General features: G+C 38.6%; 1 protein-coding gene across 1 annotated transcript in view; it reads right to left on the bottom strand.

The window, feature by feature from the left end:
- The window catches only part of PGM5 (phosphoglucomutase 5), a 208,160-nt gene that overhangs the window by 145,066 nt on the left and 37,725 nt on the right, over positions 1-25,369 (bottom strand). Inside the window, exons 5-6 of the mRNA XM_021001819.2 lie at positions 24,133-24,323; positions 20,743-20,897 (exon numbers count right to left, since the gene is read on the bottom strand). Coding sequence (XP_020857478.1) covers positions 20,743-20,897; positions 24,133-24,323 — 346 coding nt within the window. The remainder of the gene's footprint in view (positions 1-20,742; positions 20,898-24,132; positions 24,324-25,369) is intronic.

Genomic DNA, 25,369 nt, shown 5'->3' with positions numbered 1-25,369 from the left:
GATTATAAAGATGATATCCTTCAATGAAGGAAGAACCTCATGTTAGGAAAATTATTAAGAGGGTTGCTTCCTAAAGTATTACCCTATTCCATGATCTTATATTATGAACCTAGAGATGATTGGGACCAGTAACATTTAGAAGGTTTATACTTTCAATTATAGTCTAAAAAGGAAGCGGAAAGTTTCTGGGTTATCAGAGAAGAAACAAAAAAATGTAGTTTATATCTAGATATCAAGAAAAACTACAATGTTGATCAATTAACAAATCGACAAACATTTATTAAGCAACTGTAATTTTCCAGGTACTAGAGGTGCAAAAGATCCAACTACAAAATTGAGATAATCCTTGTCCTTAAGGAGCTTACAATCTACTGAGAGGCTACAATATGTTGACAGATAAGAAAATACAGGTTATATAAAAAATAAATGAAAAGCGATTTCAGCATGGGGTGCTAACAACAGGGAGAGTAGGGAAAGGAGAGATGGTGGCACTTAAGCTGATCTTTGAATGGAGAAAGAGATTCCAAGAGGTGAAGTCAAGGAGAAAAAAGGCATTCCAAGAATGTGAGACAACCAGTACAAAGGTAAAAGAGTGAGAATTGTACTGACCAAGTAGGCCTGTTTAGTTGGAAGGCCCGATTAAGAGAAAGAGTGCTGTGTAATAAAGCCTGGAAAGAGGGTGGAGTCAGATCATGAAGGGTTTTAAAAGCTAACATATGTTCATATATTATCTTCATGGCAAGAGAGAACCACCAAAATTTCTTGAGCAGAGGAATGATATGGCCAGACCTATTTTTAGGAAAAAGACTGTAATTGTGATTTCAGTGATATAGGGAACTCTCAGATGAGAAAATTCCCTTTACCAATGCAGGTAGGCACCTTTGCTGCAATTTGTAATCCCAGAGAGTTGGTCAGAATTGCCAGTATCTGTCAGAGGCAGGTCTTGAACCCAGGTCCTCCTGGCTTTGAGGTCAGCTCTCTACCTATTACATCCTAGTTGCCTATTAATCTGTTTTAGGAATATTAATCTAGAAACTGTTTGGAGGATGAGTTGAAGAAGAGAGGGGATGGATGCATGCAGACCAATTAGGAGGCTTTGCAAAGTAACTAGGATGATTATATTGTGAATGAGGAAAACTGAATAGATGCAAAGACTGTTGAGAAGATATAATTGACAAGACTTGGAAAATTACTGAATATGGGGGAAAGAAAAGAAGAAAGATAAGGAGAAAGGAAGGAGAAAGATAAATGAAAGTGAATAGTAAAAGATGACTCCTAAATTGCCTTCAATGGAAATAGGGAAGGTAGCAGCAGATATGGGATTGGAGGGAAGGGAATGAGTTCTGTTACAGACACACTGAGTTTGAGAGCCCTAAGGGAACATCCTATAGACAATCGGAGGTGTAGGACGGAAGCTTAGGGGAGAAATGATAGATGGAAATATAGATTCATGAGTCATCTTCGTAGAGATGATAGTTGAATACACGGGAGTTGTTGAAATCATACTTTCAAAATGAAGTATAAGATTCTAAACCCTTCACTACCAGAATAGAATTTTAGAGCCAAAAAGGACCCTAGAGATATAGGTAGCATAGGTGAACTTGGAGTCAGGAAGAACTGAGTTCAAGTTTTTGTGATTCTGGGCAGGTCACTTAACCTGTCAGTTTTCTCATCTGTAAAATGGGGGTGAATATAATAGCAGCTACTTCATAGGTGCTGTGAGGATCAAATGAAATAATATATTTAAATGTTAGCTATTATTATTAAGTCCAACCTCTTCATTTTACAGATGAAGATACTGAAAAACCAAAGACATGAAGTTACACACAGAACATAGCAATTATGATATAAAGAACTGAGGAAGGACAAGTAAAATGTTTGATAGCTAGTCAGCAGTGTTACATTATTAGGAAAGAATGCTAATCTCCATTATCTTGCCTCTTTTCTTATCCCCACTTATTCACATACATACCCATGTCACAAAATAATGTATTTATCTTTGCCATTCCTCTCTTTTTACATATTAGCTTTTGGCAGAACTCTACGGATTATAGAATGAACAAGTGCTTACAATATGGACCCAAATCTTCTTATTTGTTTAATGGGATTTGTGTGTAATCCTAAATCAAAAACCTGTCATCAATGGAGTTACTAATGGAGGGAATTTTTTTTTTAAATTTCTGTTTGGGAAATAATGGCTTTTGTCCAGGAAACAAATGCAAACAGATTTCATTTTCAGTAGAGGAAGGAAGAAAGGAAGGAAGGAAGGAAGGAAGGAAGGAAGGAAGGAAGGAAGGAAGGAAGGAAGGAAGGAAGGAAGGGAGGAAGGGAGGGAAGGAGGAAAGAGGAAAGGAGGGAAGGAGGAAAAGGAGGAAAGAAAGAAAGGAGGAAAGAAGGAAGGAAAGAATGAAGAAAAGAAAGAAAGAAAGAAGAAGAAAGAAAGAAAGAAAGAAAGAAACTAAGAAAGAAAGAAAGAAAGAAACTAAGAAAGAAAGAAAGAAAGAAAGAAGAAAAGAAAGAAAGAAAGAAAGAAGGAAAATAAGAAAGAAAGAAAGAAAGAAAGAAAGAAAGAAAGAAAGAAAGAAAGAAAGAAAGAAAGAAAGAAAGAAAGAAAGAAAGAAAGAAAGAAAGAAAGAAAAAGGTAGACAGGACAGCTAGGTGGTGCAGTGGTTAGAGTATCAGCCCTAGAGTCAGGAGGATCTGAGTTCAAATCCAGAGTTAGATACTTGGTAGCTGTGTAACACTGGGCAAGTCACTTTCAGTACTAAATCTATGATCCTAGGTATTTTGTGATTTGTAGTCCAATAGCACCAGCAGAATATTGGTATTAAAGAGAAGGTTTGGGTTTTTTTTTTTGCAGCACCAAACAAATGAGAATCATTCAAAATGCTAAGCAATTTCCCAGATGCAATCTAGCCCCATCTCTTCAATTCTAAACCAGTCCATCTCCAGCACCCATCCAAGGTCTCTATGCTGACCGACTAACTCAATGAAACATCTGCCTAAATACGTGGCATGAGCTAGGTAACATGCAGTCTTTATCCACTTTCTCTTTCCTGCATTGGTAGTATTACATTAAGTTTTTGTGAGATAAGGATTCAGTTCAATCCAGTTCACCAAACACTTACTCTGCTAAAATGTGACATGATATCTTTCTATGTATAGTTTATAATTAACATAAGAACCACTCAACACCCAGAGATAATTATAATTCTATAGTGAACACAAATGGATACCACAGGGCCAAAGAGTTAATTAGGTTCAGATGAAGGAAAGATCAAGCGCCCCAAATACCTGTTGCACACACATAAAGCAATAAAGTACAATTCCACCTGACATTAAGGATTCTTTCATCACAGGACAGTTACTTGCTGATTCAATATATCTTTTTTCCTTCCTTTTTAATGATGACTAGGACGTTTTCATTCATCAGAAATGTACACGTCCTACTGGCAGGGGGGATTGAGAAATGGAGACTCCCAGGTATCCAGATAGCTTTTTCTAGGCTTGCCTCCAAAAAACCACGTGTGCAACATAGAGTATCAAAGTTAATACGATGAAAAACAATTTAGATTGACACGTTCTGTCCTCGTCTATGAAGGTCAAGTTCCCAGACCACAAGACTTGATTGAATGAATTTTCTGCCTTATAGAAAGCTCAATGAATTGATGGGTTTGCTGGTAAATATTTAACAAAATATATGTGATACACTTGAAAGTTTCATCTGCATTCTTAACATTTTCTCTATCACTTTCTCAAATTTAGACAATCAATCAAGTCCTGATTTATAGCATTTATTGATTTCCTAGGTGTAAGGGCTCCAGATCATCCCTGCCCTTCTTCCTCTTCCCAGGAGGCTGGTAAGGTCTCTTACCTCCAGTGGGAAGACTAGTACATCAGTATGTGTGATCTTTGGAAGATGTCATCCTGAGAATCTTTTCCCTGTTTCCATCTTTCCCTCCCTCCTTGCCAGAAGTTTTTGAATTTGTTAACATAAAACAGGGATCTTCTTAAGCCTGCACATTATCTTGTGATAGACAATTGTTAGCTTTTCACTGTGAACACAAACACCTTAGAAATGGGCAAACATTTCAAATCAGGCTTGATTTACTGTTTTGTTGATTGTCTAAATTTAAGAAAGTCGGGGCAGCTGGGTGGCACAGTGGCTAGAGCCCTGGCCCTGGCCCTGGCCCTGGAGTCAGGAAGATCTGAATTCAAATGCGGTCTCTGACCAGACCCTTGACACTTAACTAGCTGTGCGACCCTGGGCAACTCACTTCACTCCAACTGCCTTGACAAGAAAAAAAGAAAGAAAGAAAGGAGAAAATGTTAATAATGCAAATTAAACTTTGAAATGTTAATAATACAAATTAAACTTATGCATTTCTAATATATAAATGTAGTAATATGTGTTATATATGTATATATGTGTAGATACAGACATATATGTCATATACAGACATATACACACACATATATATCTGTATATGTATGTGTATATGTGTGTATGTATGTGTATATGTATGTATATGTGTGTGTATATACATATGTATGTGTGTGTGTATATATATATATATATATATGAAATTTGCTGTTAAACATTTACCAGCACATCCCTGACATAGAGAAGAACATGAACCAGGGCCAGGTTTCCTTCCTGATACTTCCTGTCCAGGAGCTCTGTTCTACCAAATCTACTGCCTTCTTTTCTGAAGGCTTACTGATCTGAGATGGCTACTCCTCTGTGATTTGCACCCCTCTGCTAACATATTTTGTTGGTTTTTTTGTTTTTTGTTTTTTGCTTTTTGGTGAGGCAATTGGGGTTAAGTGACTTGCCCAGGGTCACACAGCTAGTAAGTGTCAAGTGTCTAAGGCCAGATTTGAACTCAGGTTCTCCTGACTCCAAGGCTGGAGTTCTATCCACTATGCCACTTAGCTGCTCCTAACGTATTTGATATAATAGTCTACCAGGGAAGCATTTGCTCCTCTGAAGGACACTCTCCCCATTTTCTTTAACTGGAGTACCAGGCCCAAAGTCAGCTTCCAAACACTCATTTGTAAGGAAGGCACTCAGGAGCTACTTCCCTGGCCACAAAGAGTAGATAAGAGAGCTACATCTTAGTTATCATGGTTTGCCTACAGGCCCTGATCAGCCTGTAACTGACCTGTACTTTCATCATTTATTTTTCCCCCAGTAGAATGTAAGCATCTCAAGGGCAGGGACTGTCTCACTTTTGTACTCGTATCCCTAAGGCCCCCAGCACAGGGGTTAGCACATAGAGTTAGGGATAGGTATGGGGCCTGTGATTTCATTAGTATAAGGAATTTTTAGGGCAGGAAATCTCCTTTAAAAGAAATTACAGATCCTTGAAGTACGAAAGGAAGTTATCAGCAGAGGGAGATCCATGGTATTTAATAACCACTTCATCTCTGTTGTAACAAGTCTGCCACGTTGTTCTGTGAATTGTACAGGAACCATTGTGAAGATTTTGTGTCCAAGTTGCAAAATACAAAGTACATTATGAAATTAATGATATACACAGGGAGAATTTTTAATTGGCACTTTTGCTCAAAAGGTGTCTTCTAGATAACAAATGTCTATTGTTGTTCTCCTTCATATGAAAACTTTGCCAAACTCCACAGGCCTTTATGCTCTGGCAGCTTGACAAGGCATATGGTTCAGAGTTAGCTTGGGTTATCCGGTGTCTTCCTTACTTCTTTTATGTCACTAATAAAAGTGACTAATGACCATTAAATGTCAAAACTCTGAACTTTAAACATGACTTGAATCTTTGCCAAAAGAAGAAGGTCTTACATGTAGTGTTAGTACATAAGCCTACAACAGGAAGAGATTCAGTGAACAGTGAATTCAAAGATATGAAGGTACAAAAATGAGTTAGGGAGCCCTGTTATTGTTATATTGGGAGTGACCAAAGAATATATTCTGTTGTGTCAAAGAAGAGGAGGGGTTTTAAATACAGGAATTCAACAAACGTTCATTAAGTACCTACAATGTGTACAAACTCTTGGATCCTTGCCATTAACTCTTTTTTTTTTAGCTACACAGTGGGGTTAAGTGACTTGCCCAGGGTCACACAGCTAGTAAATGTGTCAAGTATTTGGTCTGAGGCCGGATTTGAACTCAGGTCCTCCTGACTTCAGGGCCGGTGCTCTATCCACTGCACCACCTAGCTTCTTCCTGAAGGATTTTAAATACCAAATAAAAAACTTCAAATTTTATTCCAGAGGCAATAGAAAATCACTGAAATTTCTTGTGCAGGTAGAGGGCAAGGTCACACTTGTGTTTTAATAATATCAGTTAGACCAGACACTTGACACTTATCAGCTGTGTGACCCTGGGCAAGTCACTTAACCCCAATTGCCTCACCAAAAACAAAAAAAAAGAATATCAATTAGTAAACTACAAAGTGGTAATTATCCAAAACAATCTAGAACTAACTAAGAAATAGAGTGGTTGATCAGTGAAATAGAGTGGAACACAATACACTATAGTAAATTACCACAGTAATCTAGTATTTAATAAACCCAAAGATCCAAGCTTTGGGGACAAGAATTCAACATTTACCAAAAACTGCTGGGAAAATGGGAAAGCAGTTTGGCAGAAATTATGTATAGACCAACATCTCACATCATATAACAAGATACGGTCAAAATGATTTAGACATAAAGGGTGATATAAGCAAATTAGGGGAGCATGGAATATTTTACCTGTCATATCTATGAATAAGGGAAGCATTTATAACCAAATAAGAGATAGAGAACATTATGGGATGTAAAATGGATAATTTTGGTTACATTGAATTGTACAAACAAAACTAATGCAGCCAAGATTAGAAGGAAAGCAGAAAACTATGGGAAAAATTTTTTACAGCAAGTTTCTCTGATAAAGGCCTCTTTCACAAATATATAGAGAACTGAATCCAACTTATACAAATACAACTCTCCAATTGATAAATGGTCAAAGGATAAGAACAGGCAGTTTTCAGAAGAAATCAAAGCTATCTATAGTCATATAAAAATACTCTAAACCACTGTTGATTAGAGAAATGTAAATTAAACTCTGAGGTACCACCTCATATCTAGCAAATAGGCTAATATGACAGAAAAGGAAAATGACAAATGTTGGAGAGGATATGGGAAAATTGGGACATTAATGCACTGTTGGTAAAGAGTTGTATATTGATCCAACCATTCTGCAGAATGATTCAGAACTGTGTCCAAAGGGCTATAAAACTGTACATATCCTTTGATTCAGCAATGCCACTACTTAGGTCTATATCCTAAAGAGATTTTTTAAAAAGGAAAAAAGCTTATATGGACATTGTGGAAGTAAAGAATTAGTAATTGAGGGGATGGCCGTCAACTGGGGAATGGCTGAACCAAGTTGTGGTATACGATTGTGATGGAATACTGTGCTACAAGAAATAACAAGCAGGATGCTTTCAGAATAACCTGGAAAGATTTACATGAACTGATACAAAGTGAAGAGAGTAGAACCGGGAGGACATTGTACATAGTGACAGCAATTCCGTATGATGATAAACTATGGATGGCTTGGCTATTCTCAGCAATACAATGACCTAAGACAATTCCAAAGGACTTATGATGAAAAATGCTATCCCTCCCCAGAGAAAGAACTGATGGTATCTGAATGCAAATGGAACCAAGCTTTTTTTTTAACTTTATTTTTCCTGTTTGTTTTTTGGTCCATGTTTTCTTTCACAACATGACTAATATGGAAATATGTTTTGTGTGACTGCACATGTATAACCTATATCAAATTGCTTACATTCTCATTGAGTAGGGAGGGGAAGGCAGAGGGAGGGAGACAATTTGGAACTCAAAATTTAAAAAAACAAATGTTAAACATTGTTTATACATGTAATTGAAAAATTAAATATTAAAAAAAAGAATATCAGACCACAGTGCAAAAGATAGATTGCAAAGGAGAAAGACTGGAAGTGGAAGGGACAATTAGGAGTCTATTAAAATAGTGATAGAGAGGTGATAAGGGTCTGAACTACAGTGGTATCTGTGTAAGTAGAGAAAAGGAATGTGAGGGATGTTGAGGCTGTAGATCAACACAGCTTGGCAAATAACTGGATATGAGAGGTGAGAGATAATGTGGAACTAAAGGATTACTCAGAGGTGGCAGACCTGAGTGAATGAAAGGATGGTAGAATTCTCCACAGAAATTAAGAAGAGAAGTAGATTTTGAAGGAAATATAATAATTTTTATTTTGGACAGATTGAGTTTGAGATGTTATTGGGACATCTAGATAGAAATATATAGCAAGTAGTGATGGGGGTTAGAATTCAGGAGAAAGATGAGGCTAGATGTGTAGATTTAGGAGTCATATTCGTATAAATGATATTTGAACCTATGATAGCTAATGAGATCACTGATAGTATAGAAATCAAAAGTGGACTCAGGAGGAAGTATGCTCATATTTAGAGGATGGGACATAGACAATGATCTGGCAAAATAACTGAGAAGGAGCAGTCATAGAAGTAAGAGGAGAACCAGGACAAAGTAATGTACAGAAAACTCAGGGAGGAAAAAGAATTCAGGAGGAGGGAGAAATCAACCGTGTCTAAAGCCATATAGAAGTTAAGGGGAATGGCTGAAAAAATATCACTGAATTTCTCAATTAAGAGATGCTTGGTAACCTTAATGAGAGAAGTTTCAGTGAAGTGGTGGGCTCAGAAGTCAGACTGCAAGATTGAGAAATGGTAGATAAGGAAAGGGAGACAAGGGATATTAACAACTTCCTAGAGGAATTCAGCAGTGAAAGGAAAGAAAGATATAGGAATATTGCCCGAGATGGTAGAAGGATCAAGTAAAGGACTGGCTTTGTTTTAAGAATGGCTAAATGTTGGGCATGTTTGTAGACATCAGGTATTGAGTCAGTGAAAAGAGTTTGGGGATTAGAAACAGAGACGATTGAAGGGACAAACTCTGGGAGGAAACAGGAAGGAATAGGATCAAGGGCACAAGTAGAAGGGTAGGTGTTGGGAAGGAAATGTGAGGAATGATATTGATGAAAAGAGAGAGTTTACTATGGATGACTTCAATTTTCTAAGTAAAGCATGAGGTAATGTCCCCTGCCTGGGGATGTGGGGAGTGGGGTGGCTCAAGTAGAAAAGAGAAAAATTGGAGCAGTAGAAAGTGTGATAGGTCCTGAATCAAGGAGTAATAAATCAATGAACCCAATCAACCCATCATGTGACATCCCCCAGCTGCACATGAGCAGGAGTAAACAAGCAAATGGTGAAAGTAATCTAAGGTCAGGGTCTGGAAAGACACGAGCAGTAATAAGACCCAAGGGCCCCAGGTGGGGACAAGAGTAAAGATGAACTGTTTAGGATTCAGATTTCAAAGGGGAGAATATAAAGCCAGGGCAGACATGATGGACTTAGAAAGCAGGGTGCAGTAGAATGGCGAGAGGTTGAAGTGAGGATGAAGATGAGGTTTAAGAGGGAGGAGGCACAGGGGAAGCTGTAGGGATAAAAAGTTATAATCTGATGGATAAGACTAATCTGAAGGGTGTAACATGTGCTATAGTGGGAAATCAAAAAATTCTTAATCATTAGGCTTCTAGAAAGCAAAGCTTAGATTATAAATAAAGGCAAGTAGCTGGGAAACCCAAAGTTAAGGTTCCCATAAGAATTTAAAAGCATATCCCATGACACAATTTAGACCATTAAATATGAACCCTAGATATGATGGCAGGAATCTACTAAGGGGCAAAGTGATTTGCCCAAGGCCATGTGCTAAGTCAACGGAAAAACTAAGAAAAGGACTTAGATCTTTTAATGTTGACAAATCTTCCACAGATAGATTTGACAATGACTGACAAAAAGTGCTTGCAAATATAGTATGCATGACAGAGCTGGCTTCTAAAAATGGGACATGGAAGGATGGCGCCATCAGTATATTTTGGAACTCATGGGACTTAATATTTATCCCATATTGCTTCAACAGTCTACTCAGGCAACTTAGAAACAAGATGGAGTCAAATGAGCACAGCGTAAAACTGATGCATACAATTTAAGTTTCTATGAATCAACAGTTCATCCAAAGCACTTCCTGCAAATTCTACTCATTTAGTTAAGTGATATTTCCCACTATGCCCAATCATGATATATGATCATTTCCTCATCAAATAGTAGCACAAAGTTACAGAATTTAAAGATAACCTTTGATTACTCCTGGCTTTGCAGAGTGACAGCTGAGTTACAGAAAACACTACTATGCCACTTCCTTAGTTGCTGCAAAGAGTGTAGCAAACTAACTTGACCAGCAGTATCGGACTGCCGACATCGTGCTAAGAAAGATGAGATTCAAACGATACAAACTCCAAAACAGATTTTCAACTCTTCAGTTGGTTACTGATTTGCCATTACGGACTTGAAAGCTAAAGAATGAGAATCCAGCCTCTTGCTGATTGCCCCTTAAAATTGCAACGTGGTTACTACGTAGCCCAAGAGCTTCAACGCTGATTTAACATCATTGAAAAAAGCTGTTTCACTGTAAGTTCATGTAAAGCAAATGTAGCCTTCTTGTTTCCCCTTTCATGTTAAATGAACTTCTCCAAGGAGGGGGACGATTTCCAGGTGGGTCTTCATATAACGATCCCAATTTATGTCTTTTCTATTGCTAAAGGAGCTCTAATTTCAGAACTTCTAGTATGGAAATTCCCTCCATTGACCTATCTTTGACTAAGTAGGTAATAAGTTCATAGATTTAAAGCTGGAATAGAAGAGAAAAATAAGCATTTATTATGCACCCACTATGTGCCAGGGACTGTGTTAAACAAATATGACTCTCTTTTCACTCTACTGTGCTGGAATTGCCTGAGGACCATAAACCTTCAGTGATTTGCCTAGGATCACTTAGTAAATTTCAGAGTTAGGACATCCAGTGCTCTATCTTCCATCCTATACTCTCTCATCAAACGAGATAATATTTGTAAAAGCACATAGAACAGCGACAGTCACGTAACTGTTGTTTGTCCTTCATACTGGAACAGGGCCAATAACCAATGATGTTGGGGTCAAGGTACAGTGTGTTCAGCTATGGCTGATTAATCCAATATGATGAGCTCAGAAAGCTCCACCGTAGCTCTTGCATAAATAATCTGAACATTTGAGATGGAGTTGTCTCTGTATTTGCACACCTCAGGTTTCCTTTGCGCTACTGCAATTCTGCTTTTCTTACAGAGCACAACGGCTTCTCTGATGCAGGCACACCATGCTGGGTGGTCCTGTGCCAGCATCTCCCATGTCTCACAAGCAATCCTTTAGATAAATGTTTATTTCCTTCCTTCCTTTCTTCCTATAATTGTTGCTAGTATCACTGAAGCCCACCCCCATCCCCAGCCAAGCTGTCCCCACCACCACTACTAGTACTGCTGTTACTATTACTACTGGTGCTTAAAATTTGAAAAAATTCTAAGTGTCCCTAGCAACAGTCATAGAAAAGTAAGTGTTTGTGATGGTGTGGTGAGAGCAATATCCTAGGCTGTGCCCCATACAGACTAGCCTAGTTTTTCCTTAAAAGGTTCAAAAAAGATACTGCAGAGTACTTTGGCTCAGGGGACTAGGGAATCAGCCATTGGAGTAGCTTCCTGGTGGCCTAAATACAAAAAGCCCATTCAGGAAGCATCAGGAGTCCCTCCCTTCCGATTCTGACCAGAAGACCAATACGGCTAACCTAGAAGCAGGGAAATTATGCCCAGATGAATTAGTGATTGACTCCTGTTGAATAATCTTTTCCTGTTATAGCTAAGTAAACCTCCTTTTCTTAATTGATAAATCCAGGAGTGTTTCATTTTGTTCCAATTTCAGACCTTTCCACACAGATCAACCTGAATGAGGGATGTCCTACCTTAGAACAGATATCCTTTTAGTGAGGATACCAAATAGACTCTACAGGGACACAGTAATAATTTCCATTTATATAGCATTATAAGGTTTAAGAAGTACATTGCTCATAAAATCCTTGCCAGGTAGGTTGTACAAGTATCAATCTTCCCATTTTATAGATGAAGAAATAGATTTGGTGGTTTGCCAGCAGTCATACAGCAAGGCTAGGATTTGATCCCATGTCTCTTGTCTCCCAGTCCAGCCTTCTGGACTTAGATCCACTACACCTGGGGCTGTCAAACTAAGGTCTTGCCTTGCAGCCCTAAGTAAAAAAATCTGGTCTTAAATAAGGTTATATTGTATTTTAACATGTAAAAACCATACAAAAACAAGCAGCAGGGCAGATCTGGCCCTCAGGTCAAAGTCTTTGGATTCCTGATCTAGACCAGACACCACTGGTTCTTTAGAGGAAAAAAAAAATCAAAACCTGTGACATGCACAAGTTAAAATTACTCTGTCAAGACTCTTAAGGTAGTTTTGCAAACAGAAATGAGGCTTTACAATAGGTAAAGCAGATCTTGCATTTCTGAATCAAGGGAAGGAAGGAAGGAAGGAGGGAAGGAAGGAAGGAAGGAAGGAAGGAAGGAAGGAAGGAAGGAAGGAAGGAAGGAAGGAAGGAAGGAAGGAAGGAAGGAAGGAAGGAGGGAAGGAGGGAAGGAGGGAGGGAGGGAGGAGGGAAGGAGGGAAGGAAGGAAATAAGCATTTATAAAGTACCTACTATGTGCCGAGCTCTGTGCTAAATCAGTGAGGTAATTAAAATAACAGTGAATCTTGGGTACTCAATAATCTGCACTGGAGATAACCAGTTTTATTTAAGAGTTTTACAGTAATACACCTATTTTTGCTCCTCATGCTCAACAATACAAGTCTATCTTCTCTTCCTATCATACTTTTCCTAATGATATCTTTTATTCCTATTCTTCATTGTTTAAATGTTACAGCCTGTTCACACTCACCACAGACCCCACCTTGGGGATGAACTTACAGAAGGACCTGGACAACAGTTACCTCATTGAAGGGAATGTTCCAATCAATGAGATCACAAATCTATTTGTGTATTTAATAAGATCATCTTACATTTATTCATATGGGGTTTTCATGTAACATGTTTCATTTGAGTCTTATGATAATGTGTGAGGTAAGAATGTATTATTATTATTATTCTCACTTTAGAGATGAGGAAATAGCCTCTGAGAGATTAAGTGATTTGCCTGGTATCACAATAAGAGCTTGGATTTTAAATTAAAATCCAGGTTTTCCAACATCTATTCTAATAATCTTTCCACTATACCATGTGGCTTATCATAGGAATTATGGTAGAGATCATGTGGGTAAAGTGAATCAATATGCTGAATGCTGACAGGCCAGTCAGTCAATAAACATTTATTAAGCACCTGCTATATGTCAGACACTGTCCTAAGCAATGGAGATGCAAAGAAAGGCAAAAGATAGTCTCTCACAGATCTCACAATCATCTAATACAGGAGGAGACAACATGAAAACCACTATATACAAATAAGATAGATTCGGGATAAAATGGAGATAATAAACAGGGGAAATGGACCAGCATTAAGGAGAACAGGAAACACTCCTTGTAGAGAGTAGGATTATTTTAGACCAATGTGACCAAATGAAATAGTTTCACACACACACCCCCCATCCAAATGGGAAAGTAAAGGGCTTGTAGTTCTTTCATTTAGAGCTCCCTCTTCAAGAATGGAAGGAAGGAAGGAAGGAAGGAAGGAAGGAAGGAAGGAAGGAAGGAAGGAAGGAAGGAAGGAAGGAAGGAAGGAAGGAAGGAGGGAAGGAAGGAGGAAGGAAGGAGGGAAGGAAGGAGGAAGGAGGGAAGGAAGGAGGGAAGGAAGGAGGAAGGAAGGAGGGAAGGAAGGAAGGAAGGAAGGAAGGAAGGAAGGAAGGAAGGAAGGAAGGAAGGAAGGAAGGAAGGAAGGAAGGAAGGAAGGAAAGACAGGTTTTGTCTTTGGGGTTCTTGTATTTTAATAGAGGAAGATGACACATATAGTAGAATGGTGGCCAGGGTGGAGTGTTTTGGTAAGGGAGGCCATAGGGATTGTGACTGGAGTTATAGAACAATTGATTGACATGTCCTTTCCAGGAGTGGGAACATTGATTTGCTTGCTGTAACCAGAGCAAATGCTCTAAACTTCAAAAAGTGACATACCCAAGGCAAAAATGACCTCCTTCAGGATTGCTTTAGGTCAAACACAGCATTTTTTTTTTTGCTTTTTTTAAAATTCCAATTACAGTTTAGCATCTTACTCCCATTTAGACAGAGATGTAAAATATTTGGTATAGATTCTTTTTGAGGACCTGATTAGAAAACTATTGCCAAAGGTGACTAGGCTTTCTTTCCATTTCAGAATGCCCTGTTATTCTTGGGTAAATGTCATCAGAATACAGTCTGATGACGTCCATGTGTTGAGGAGCTAAAGCTCATCGATATAGCTGATGCAATAGACAGAAAATAACATGAGCCAACAGCTGAGTTGTCATTCATCATTCTCGGCCAAAGTATAAAAATAAAGCCAAACCAAAGAATGAACTCCTAGCTGGTCATTATAGATCAATAAGAACTTGCATACATACTTGCAGCATTTACATCTGCATTCAGACAGGATGTGGTCCATATTTGGTTCATCTTTTAGACTGTTGTTGGCAATCATTTGCCCATGGACCACATTCAGAGCAATTAACATTTTCTAAGGCTCTAGGGGGCTCTTTCTACTCATTTAGTCATGTTTTCTGATCTTCAGCCCCAACTCCAATTCCGTTTAGCTGAATTCAATTCAACAAACATGAAATAACAACTCAGTTCAAAGTACTGTGCTAGGCAATGGGGATACAAAGAACAAAATAATCCTTGCCCTCAAGTAGCATACATTCTATTGATCCAAAATTCCAATCTCACTCTAATGTAGGAAGTAAAAGAGACCAAGGCAAGTGAGTAACTTGAGACATGAAAACAGGGTGGGAAGGGGAATGTAGGGGCCAAGGGAGGAAAGAGAAGAAGGAACTTCATCTCCGTATTTTTAAGAATGCAACCAAATCTGACCCCCTTTGGAGTAGAAATATGCTTGTTAGGAGCCTTATGAAGAAAATGTTGTGGACCCCATTTTAGATTGTAAATATCCCTAAAGAGCAAGGCTCCTGACTGATATGCTTCATATGTGATCCCTTCATAAGATGATCACATTGAAAGCTGATACAAGATGATGTAACATTTTGGGATGGGGCGAAGAGGAACCTTGGGGCACTAGTAAACGTCCCATTTGTTTTTCTTTGAAAAACATTCCCTTGCAACCACAAATCAGACTCATCCAGAATGACAGAGGCCCAAAAGAATGCTAAGTCCAAGACTGAAAAACTGTCCTATCCTCTCATAAATGGAGCCCTTGTTTGAGTAAGCAGAAACTAAAGACACAGCGTAGCTTGCCTCAGGGAACTACAATGGCCATCCAACAATGGAAGTTTGCCTGAATAATTCATCAGCTTCAAGGGTGCTTTGAATCTAGGCTTCTGCAATCCTCATCTCACTCAAAAATACCACAAGTACAGGGAAGGGTGCCATTGAATGTCCCTTTCTTCTAGTCAAGTCATTGTTCTTCTGAGGTTTTGGTATTTTAGTCCTATAAATGCCTGCCTGATGTTTTCTTGGCACACTTCTATCATCTTCTTCTTTGCAAATAAATAAATAAATTATATGGGAAACCACAGTCAAGACCTGGACTCAGCACTGAGGCTTAAAGTATTTATTTTACCTACAAGTAGAGAAATTTACAAAGCATCCATCACAAAAATCCACCTGGGACCTGTAGAAGATATCAAATTAGCCAAAACAAATCAGCAAGTCATAGCCCTAAAGAATTCTGAATCCCAACCAGCAAGCATGAATAATCCTTTTAAATGGTCACTTACATATCAGAACAGGTCCTTTGTGAAATTTCTAAGCAAGGCCTCCAGTTTCTGACTTAAACTGAGATTTACGGGGAAGGGGAGGATAAAGTGAAATCAAGAAGGACTGGGAAATTTCCACAAGAAAGAGGCCAACTGGTTTCTATTGTCAGAATAAAAGCAGCCTCTCCTGGTCAGGCTTTTAGATGGTTACGGCCATCTCCTCTCTAGTAGGGCAACTGCTTCAATTGGTTTTGGGGGTCAGAGGGTGGAGTGTCATCCTAATTTATGGACATGAAGTCTCAGAATCATAGAATCTCAGGATTGAAAGGGATCTCAGAAAGCATCCAGTCCTTTCTATACCCCTAAAACAATCCCCTCTGCCACACACACACACACACACACACACACACACACACACATACACACACACACACACACACACACACACACACACGCACATGGACTCCTTGAGCTTTTGCTTAAAGCCTCTGCATCGAAAAAGGAGAGTGTTGATGAGAGTCAGCCCCTTCCACTTCCAGAGAGCTCTGATTGCCAGGAAGTTTCTCCTTGTATGAAACTGAAATTTCTCTTTTCACAGCTATCTGTTGTTCCTTGGTCTTGCTCTCTGAGGCCAAAAGAAACAGGCCTAATTCCTTTTCTACATGAATGCCCAACAAATACAGAAAACAGCTATCATGTCTACCATTCTTAGTTCCTTTAATCAATCCTGGTGTGACCTAATTCCAAGTCCTCTCTCCATTCTTAGCATTCTCATCTTGGCCCACTCCAATGGCAAAGGCCATGGCATTTCTAGGATATAATGCCCAGCCAGAACTGAACACAGTTCTGCAAAGTACAGTGCTTTGCACAAAGTAAGTGCTTAATAAATGGGTTTTTTTCATTCATTCATTCATTTATCTATCCATCCATCCTTTCATCCATTTATCTATCTATCCATTTATTCCAGATGTAGTGGTGTGATTCCATGGCTAGCACTCTGGACTCTGAATCCAGCAATCTGAGTTCAAATCTCAGTGGGACCTTCTCTCTCCAGATGTAGTCTGACTAGGTCTGATTACACTGGGGTTACCACTTCCCTCATTCTTGACAATCCCTCGATATTAGTACAGCCTAAAGACAAATTAACTTTGGGGGAAATGCCATGTCACATTACTGTTTCGTTTTTTAGCTTGCAGTCCTTGTGGGGGGAAAATCCAGATGTTTTTTCACACAAACTATTGTCTATCTGCTTCTCTTGTTTGTGGATTTATAGTTTTTTTCTTAAATCTGTGTCAGATTTTGCCCTTATTTCTCTTAAATGTAATGTTATTAGATTCGGCCCATCACTCTATCCTGCCAAGACCCTTTTAAATCCTAACTATGCCATTCAAAACATGTTCTACTCTTTATCTTCTGTTGTAGTAGCAGTAGTAGTAGCAGCAGCAGCAGCCACAGCATTTATATAAATCTTCAAGATTTGCAGAACACTTTACACATATTCTATCATTTCATACAATAATTCTGTGAGGTAGATGCATTTTACATATGAAAAAACTGAGACTGAGTTACACAATTTACGAAACAATGTGTAAGTGGACTTGTTACAGCAGCACTGAAATGTTTAAATCACTTTGCCAATAACTAATAATAACGTAGTAGTAGTAGTAGTAGTAGTAGTAGTAGTATATAATAATAATACATTATTAACTTTTATATAGCAGCACTGTAGTGCTAAGTGCTTTGCAATTATTGTCTCACTTGATGCTTTAAGTTTTGCAAAGCACTTTACAAATATTATCTCATTTTGTCCTCACAATAACCCTGAGAAGTAGGTGCTATGATTGTCCCCATTTCACAGATAAGGAAAGTGAAAGTAAAAGAGGCAACTTGGCTAACTCACACAGCTAACAAAGATCTGAAGCAGGATTCAAACTTGAGTCTCCCAGACTCCAATTCTACCGCTCTTGTCTACTATTCCATGATTCATTTACAAATTTGATAATCATGCTGTATCAATACTTCCAAAGCCCTATGATTTTATTGGCATGGCTACTCACTAATGCATTGATGTGGAATTAGTAGGTGGTCTTCTAGAGTTGCTATGGCCAAAAAAATTATTTTTATTACCTAGTGGTAGATGAGCTTTCTGGCAATAAGCTTCTCCAAATTGATCTTTGGATGGCAGTCCATCAACAGGTCAGTATAAAGAAAAAACTCTTTTCAGCTTGATAGAACCTACCAAAGCTTTTGTTGCATCAGCCTAGCTTTTAAGAGACTAGAGCTCACTGTGTCACAACGAAGCATCTGAGTAAGACTTGAGTGGAGTGTGGAGATCTAATTGTCTAGCATTCTGAGCAATTAGATCAATTAGAGTTTCCAGAAACAATTTCAGTAACCTAATGCACTGCTTCAAGAACATTGTCACTGACTCATAAAGGATCATGGAATTATAAAAGTCCAGCAAACCTCAAAAGGAAGCAACTAAGTCATACTCTCTCAGCCTACCCTTTAAAGTACTAGACATGAATTTTAAACTGAGGTTTGCCCATCTTCATTGTGTTACCACTGTTGACTTAGTGAAATTGATCAATCAATCAACAGAGCACTTATTAAATACCTACTATGCACCTCGCACTGTGCTAAGTCCAAGGGATATAAAGAGAGGAAAATACAGTCCCTGACCTCAAGGAGCTTATATTCTAACAGGGGAGATAACATGTACGTATTTATGTATAAATATAAGATTGTCAGATATAAGGTAATTATGGGAGAAGGACCCTAGCAGTTAAGATCAGGAATGGCTTCCTATAGAAGGTAATACTTAAGATGTATCTTGAAGAAAGTGGGGGATTCTATGAGGCAGAGGTGAGGAGGGTGTGCCCTCCACTCATGGGGTACAGTTGACACAGAGAAGGGAAATGAATGCTGGATATAAGGAACCAAGAGAAGTGGAATAATGTACAATGAGGCTAGAAAGATAGGCTGGGGCCAAGAAGGGGAGAAGAAAGTGCCATCCATCAAGTAGCTGATTCCTCTCCCCATAGGAAGCCAGGACTAGAGATCTATTTTTATTTGTTTTATGTCAAGTCTAGCCTATTCTAGTTGACTCACTGAAAAAGAGGGTAAAAAGCAACATAATATTTCCATAATTGGTAGCATGAGGAGAAAGTCAGTGCTTGCCTCCTCTTTGGATATCATGCCCTAGAGGTTTGTGGAGGATAAGCCACAGACAAGGAAGAGTTTGATACAAAAGGCAAGTGTCCCAATGTATGGGTTGGGATAGATGGTGGGAAAGACAGAGAGAGACAGAGACAGAGACAGAAAAAGACACAGAGAGAGGAGGAGGAGAAGGAGAAGAAGGAGAAGAAGAAGAAGAAGAAGAAGAAGAAGAAAGAAGAAGAAGAAGAAGAAGAAGAAGAAGAAGAAGGAGGAGGAGGAGGAGGAGGAGGAGGAGGAAAAGAGAGAGAGAGACAGAGAGAGAACAAGAGGGTGAGACAGAGAGTCTGTGAGGGTTCTGTATAACTAGGGAAACAGAAATAGATGAATATACAAAAGGATGAGTAAGAGAAAATTTGCAAATTAAAGGACAGGAGAGATAGAGGAGAAAGTCTTTGAAGCTATACAGAGAATCATACATTTAGAGTTAAAAAGACCCTGGCAGCCCTCAAAACCAACCCCCTTCATTTTAAAGATAAAAAAACTGAGGCACAGAGAGGTTAACTAGTAAGTAACTAAGAAACAACTAGTAAGTGTCCAAGGTAGGATTACGAACCCAGGTCTTCCTCATTCCAAGAGCAGTGCCCTATCTACTATTCTGCTTCTCTCTCCCAACTCAAGATGCTGCCAAATTAGTAAAAATATCTGCTCTACATGAGCATAGTAGATAGAAGGTTTTGTTTTATTTATTTTCAAATTTTGCTTTAAGACAGTTTCATGAAATTGGTATTTTTTTAAAATTTATGCAAATCATATATAAATATCAGTGGCTCTCTCTCTCTTGCCCATAATCAAAAGGAGCTTTGGAAAGGCAAAACTTTTTCTAAGGTGAGAAAAGGCAATTGATGACTACCATCCAAACAAACCCCCCATTCAGAACTCAAAATCATCTTCACAAAAGAAATTATTCTAAGAGATGCTTTTCTTTTTTTGTTTTCTTTTTTAATTTATAGAATAAAATAAGCATTCCCATAATATAATATAATAAAAAAGATGATTGCAAATGAAATTGCAAATCTATCATATGTAACTTGCTATTCCTTTTAAATATATTATAAAGTTATCAAGTAAATTTTTTTTCTTTCCTCCTTTCCCTTTCCTCCCTTCCCTCCCCCTCCCACCCCTGAGGGCTACCATTACACACAAATAGGTATACATATGTAAAATCATTCTATGCATACTTCTCTTTATCAGTTCATCAGAAATGCCTTTCTAAAATTATTTTCTGTGATTAAGCTCCCCCACTCTTACTTCATCAAGGACTCTGAAAAAGCCTAATCCAATTTGAAACAAGAGACAACATAAATTCACCTTTATTCTTCCACAAATTGCCAACCTAGTTTTTCTAGAATCCAAAAGTTTGAATGAATCTTGCATATTCCCCACCAGTGGCCAAGCATTACCACCCTTGACTGAAAGCTACAACAAGTGAACTCAGTGGGCCCAATAGCCACAAACCAGATAAAATGAAAGCCCTGGAATCCATTCCTTTATATCAGATAATGAAAGCAAAAATTCACACAAGATCACCTCACTCTTATAAAATCAACAGGTTTCACGCAATCATGTTCAACAAGCAGAGGAAATGAAGTCATGGTCCCGAAAGCATGACTGAAATGAGTCTCAAAGAATGAAAGCTGTTCAGGATGAACACTTCTTCCTTACCTGTCCAAGGCTGTGCTGGTTGGCATACTCCTCCCAAATCCTCGAACTCCCATCTGACGAAAATATGGAATGCAAGGGAGGTTGGCAGCAATGATGGCCAGTGAATCAGAAGGACTCACAAAGAAGCCATTTTGGCCTAGGATCATGTAACAGTCCTGTAGGAAGTAAAATATGGAAATTACCAAGCAGAGGCATTGCAGCAACCATCCCAATTGCCATAGTCTGCTGATTCCCTCCCTCTCTTGAGCCAAAGCACCTTTGAAGGCACTTCTTCAGCCCTAATGGTGGAGTCTCAAGGTTGCTTCTTAATCCCAGGCTCTGTTAAGGTATTGAGATTTGCCTGACTAAAATCTCAGCAGGAGAAAAGGTCTGATATATACCAAAATATCAACCGATCAGGAAACACTTATTAAGTGTTTCCAAACCTAGATGGCATCTAGTGGCTCAGGATAGACTGCTGGGCCTTAAATCAGAAAGACCTGAGCTCAAATCTGGCCTCAGACATGTACTAACTGTGTGACCCTGGACAAGTCACTTAACCTTTGTTTGCCTTAATCCACTGGAGAAGGAAATGGCAAGCCACTCCATATTTTTGCCAAGAAAACCTCATAGATGGGATCATAAAGAATCAGACACAACTAAATGACTGAACAGCAATGTGCCAGATACTATACTAAGCCTGGAATACAAAAAGAGGCAAAAGACAGTTCCTGCCCTCAAGAAGTTCATAATCAAATGGAGGAGACATGTAAATAATTATATACAAAATTAGTTATTATGTGTGTGGGTGTGTGATAAATTGGAAATAATTAACAGAGGGAAGGCACTGGAATTAAGTGTGGTTAGGGAAGGCTTCCTGTAGAAAGTGAGATTTTAGTTGGGACTTAAAGGATGCCAGGGAGGTCGGTAGTTGGAGAGGAGAGGAGACAGTATTCCAGGCATGGGGAGCAGCCAGAGAAAATGCCATAGTGGAGAGATGGAGTACTGCATCAAAGAGCACATGCACAGGGGTAAAATGTAAGAAGACTGGAAAGGTAGGATGGGACTAGGTTATAAAGGGTTTTCTTTGAATACCCTACATAGCATTTTGTATTTGCTCCTAGAGGCAATAGAATGCCACTGGAGTTTATTGAGTAGAGAGGTAACATGGTCAGACCTGTGTTTTAATAAAATCATGTTAGGGGCTGAATGGAGAATGGATTGGAGTAGAGAAAGACTCAAAGAAGGCAGACCCACCAGCAGGCTATTACAGCAGTCCACGTGTGAGGTGATGAGGGGAGAAAGGGACATATATGAGAGAAGTTGCAAAGGCGAAATATGTTCATAGCAGTATTTTTTATAGTAGCAAAGAACAAAAAGTAGGTAGATGCCACCACACGGTGAACAGCCAAATTCTGACATATGGCCATAACAAAATATTACTGAACTATAAAGAAATGGTAAATAGGCAGAATTCAGGGAGGTATGCAAAGACATAAATGAGCTGGTGCTGAGTTAAGTAAGCAGAATCTAGAAAACAATATAAAATAATATAAAAAGAAAGAAGGTGGCTGGGTGGTGCAGTGGAGAGAGTGCTAAGCCTGAAGTCAGGAAGACTCATCTTTGTGAGTTCAAATATGGCCTCAGACACTTGCTAGCTTTATGACCCTGGGCAAGTCACTTAATCCTGTTTGCCTCAGTTTTCTCATCTCTAAAATGAGCCAGAGAAGGAAATCGGCAAACCACTCCTGTATCTTTACCAAGAAAACCCCAAATGGGGTCACTAAGAGTTGAACACGACTGAAACAACTCGATGACAACAAAAGGCTGAAATAACAACAAAGACTGAACACTGCATCAATACAATGACCAAGGCTGGTCTCAGAGTTGAAAAATGTACCTCCTTTCCTTGGTTACAGAAATGGGAAACAACGAGTATGGAATATTGCACATACTGGTCAATGTGTTTATTGTTTTGCTTAGCTATACTATAAACATCAATAAAAATAATCTTAAAAGAAAAAAAAATCTTTTCAGCGCCTATACAGTCCATGATTAAATACTGGGAATTGCCTCAGGCTTTCATTAACTTCTTTCATATAGGTGCCCAGACACACCAAGGACTGAAATAGCAGATTGGAAACATACGATGAAATGACAAGAGCACTGGACTGGGAGGGTGGAGGTTAATCTGCCAATTAGTTGACAAGCATATATTCAATCTGAATGCTGGTCCCAGCTCTGCCAGTACCTAGCCAAGAAACCTTGGGCAAGTCACCTAATTTCTCTGAAACTCACTTTCTTCACCTGAAAAACATAGGGTTGTTGTTGTTTTTAAATGTTAACTAAGATTTCTAGCTGTTTTATGATTATCTGGTTGTACCAATGAATGAATGAAAAGCATTCGTATGCTAAACAGTTGGATAAATACTCCAGATACAAATAGCAAAAGAAGACAGTCCCTGCTCTCAAGTGGCTCACAGTCTAATTGGGGAAGATAATACATGTAGGAAAGTTCCACTCCAGGTGGAAAAGTCTGAAAGTCCAAAAGGTTCAGTTACAAGGCCAGAAGCAAGACTCAGGAATTCTTAGGCTTCATCAAGGTGGCTGTCCCACAGGAATAGCTCGCCACCATCGGCAAGGATGTCATGGTCTTAAAGTCCAAGCAGAGAAGGATTTCTAGAATGACTTTGTCATTGACCCTAACATAGTCCTTTATACAAAGTACACAATTTGGAATCAGTGAATGGATATCAAAAGCACTAAGAAATAGATGATTTCTATTCCAATGCTTCTTCTAAATGCAGAAAAGGTACTAAGCAAAATTTAGTAAAAAATAAATTGAAAAACAATGCAATTCAAGTTCAGGTGTCCACATATGCATTTTCTACGTGTGCTAAAGCCACACTCATTAACTCTGGTTACAGTTAGGGTTGTGGGAACATTGATTGACAGCAAAGAGGTCATCTAGTCCAGAGGTGCCCAATACACAGCCAGTGGGTCACATGTGGCCCACAACACTCCTGAGTGCAGCCCGAACTAGATTTAAAAGCCATTGGGAAATATTTAACAAAATAAATAAAAATCAATAACACATAGATAACATTACATTTGAAAACTAAGTCAATAGGCAGCCTGCAGGGATCCATATATGTGAAATCAGCGACTCCACTTCCATGAGTTTGACACCACCTGATCTCCTCCAACCCCTTCATTTTATAAATGAGGAAACTGAAACCCAGAAAGGTAAATAGTGACTTGTCCAAGGCCACACAAGTTATAAGTGGCAGATTTTGAACCCAGGTCCTCTGATTCTCAATTCATCAGCCTTTCCACTATACCATAAACATCTGACATTTAAGTATTCTAGTAAATGGGCAGGAGGGGAGAGAACCAGTCCTTCATGCTCACCCCATCGGCGTCAAATGCAGCTCCAAAACCGTATTCTCCCCCTTTCATTGCCTCCAGAAGGGTGGTTGCATATGTTAGGTTTGGGTCAGGGTGCTGTCCTCCGAAATCCTCCAATGGAACACAGTTTATTGCAGAATTTGCTGGGGCCCCTAGCTCATCACACAGGATTTTCCTTACATAGGGTCCCATAACTGGAAGAAAAGACAATGCATCGCCCAACTTTAAAATCTTTGCAGGAGTGGGGAGATCTCTTTGTTCCCATCACAGACATACACAGTAACCCATTTAAAACCTCAGGAGAAAAAAAACCTCTGGTCATAATTGAAAATACGACATAAAGTAAAACATGCAAGTTCCATAACCTTTTTTTCCAAAAAATATCTTTGTGGGCCCACACACAGAGCCTACCAGAAACTGTACTCTTGTGTCCTGGCCTTCAAGGGCCCAAGTTCACTTTCATAAGCATGAAGCCTCTCCTGATCCCCCCACCACCACTACCAATTGCTAATGCCTCCCTTCACTAACTACCTTGTATTCCAGTACCTTATATTTATTTGTATTTATTCTGTATGTATTTATATGTACTTATTGACTTCCCTGATTAGATTTTAAGCTTCTTTAGAATAGGGATTATTTCATTCTTTTGCATTTGTATCCAATGAGCTGATACTGCCTGACATACAGTAAGTGCATAATAAATGTTGATTGGTGAAGCAACAGAATAAAATGAGTAAAGTTCTGAGATTTAGATGTCTGAAAGAATTATCAGGAATAAGTAGGTTACTTAATGCTGTCAGTTTTTTTTTCTTAAAAGGCTATATGTGGATTTATATAGCAAGTATTATGTCTACCACCTATCTACCTCTGTAAACGTGTTGTATTTTGCAATATATTTTAACTTTGCATCAAAGTGTTTATTGGTTGTCTAAACTGTAACATAACATCAATAAAAATAATTTTAAAAGAAAAAACATTTTTGATGCCCTCACAGTGTTATGCTAGCCTCACTATAAAATCAAAATAATTTATAGTCATATGAAAAAATGCTCTAAATCATTATTGATTAGAGAAATGCAAATTAAACAACCTTGAGATATCATTTTACACCTACCAAAATGAAGCTTAGTGTTCAAAATAAATGATGAAGAAAGCATGTTTTGACTTATCCTTTTTTTCTCTGTAAAGCACAAATCCCACTTGATGCTAATTTTTAAAGTGAGCTTCATAAACTTTAGGT

The sequence above is a fragment of the Phascolarctos cinereus genome, unplaced genomic scaffold (assembly GCF_003287225.1).
Source record: "Phascolarctos cinereus isolate Bilbo 61053 unplaced genomic scaffold, phaCin_HiC Scaffold_4;HRSCAF=312, whole genome shotgun sequence".
Classification (NCBI taxonomy): domain Eukaryota; kingdom Metazoa; phylum Chordata; class Mammalia; order Diprotodontia; family Phascolarctidae; genus Phascolarctos; species Phascolarctos cinereus.
The sequence above is the reverse complement of the archived record's forward strand: the minus strand, read 5'-3'. Positions and strand labels throughout refer to the sequence as shown.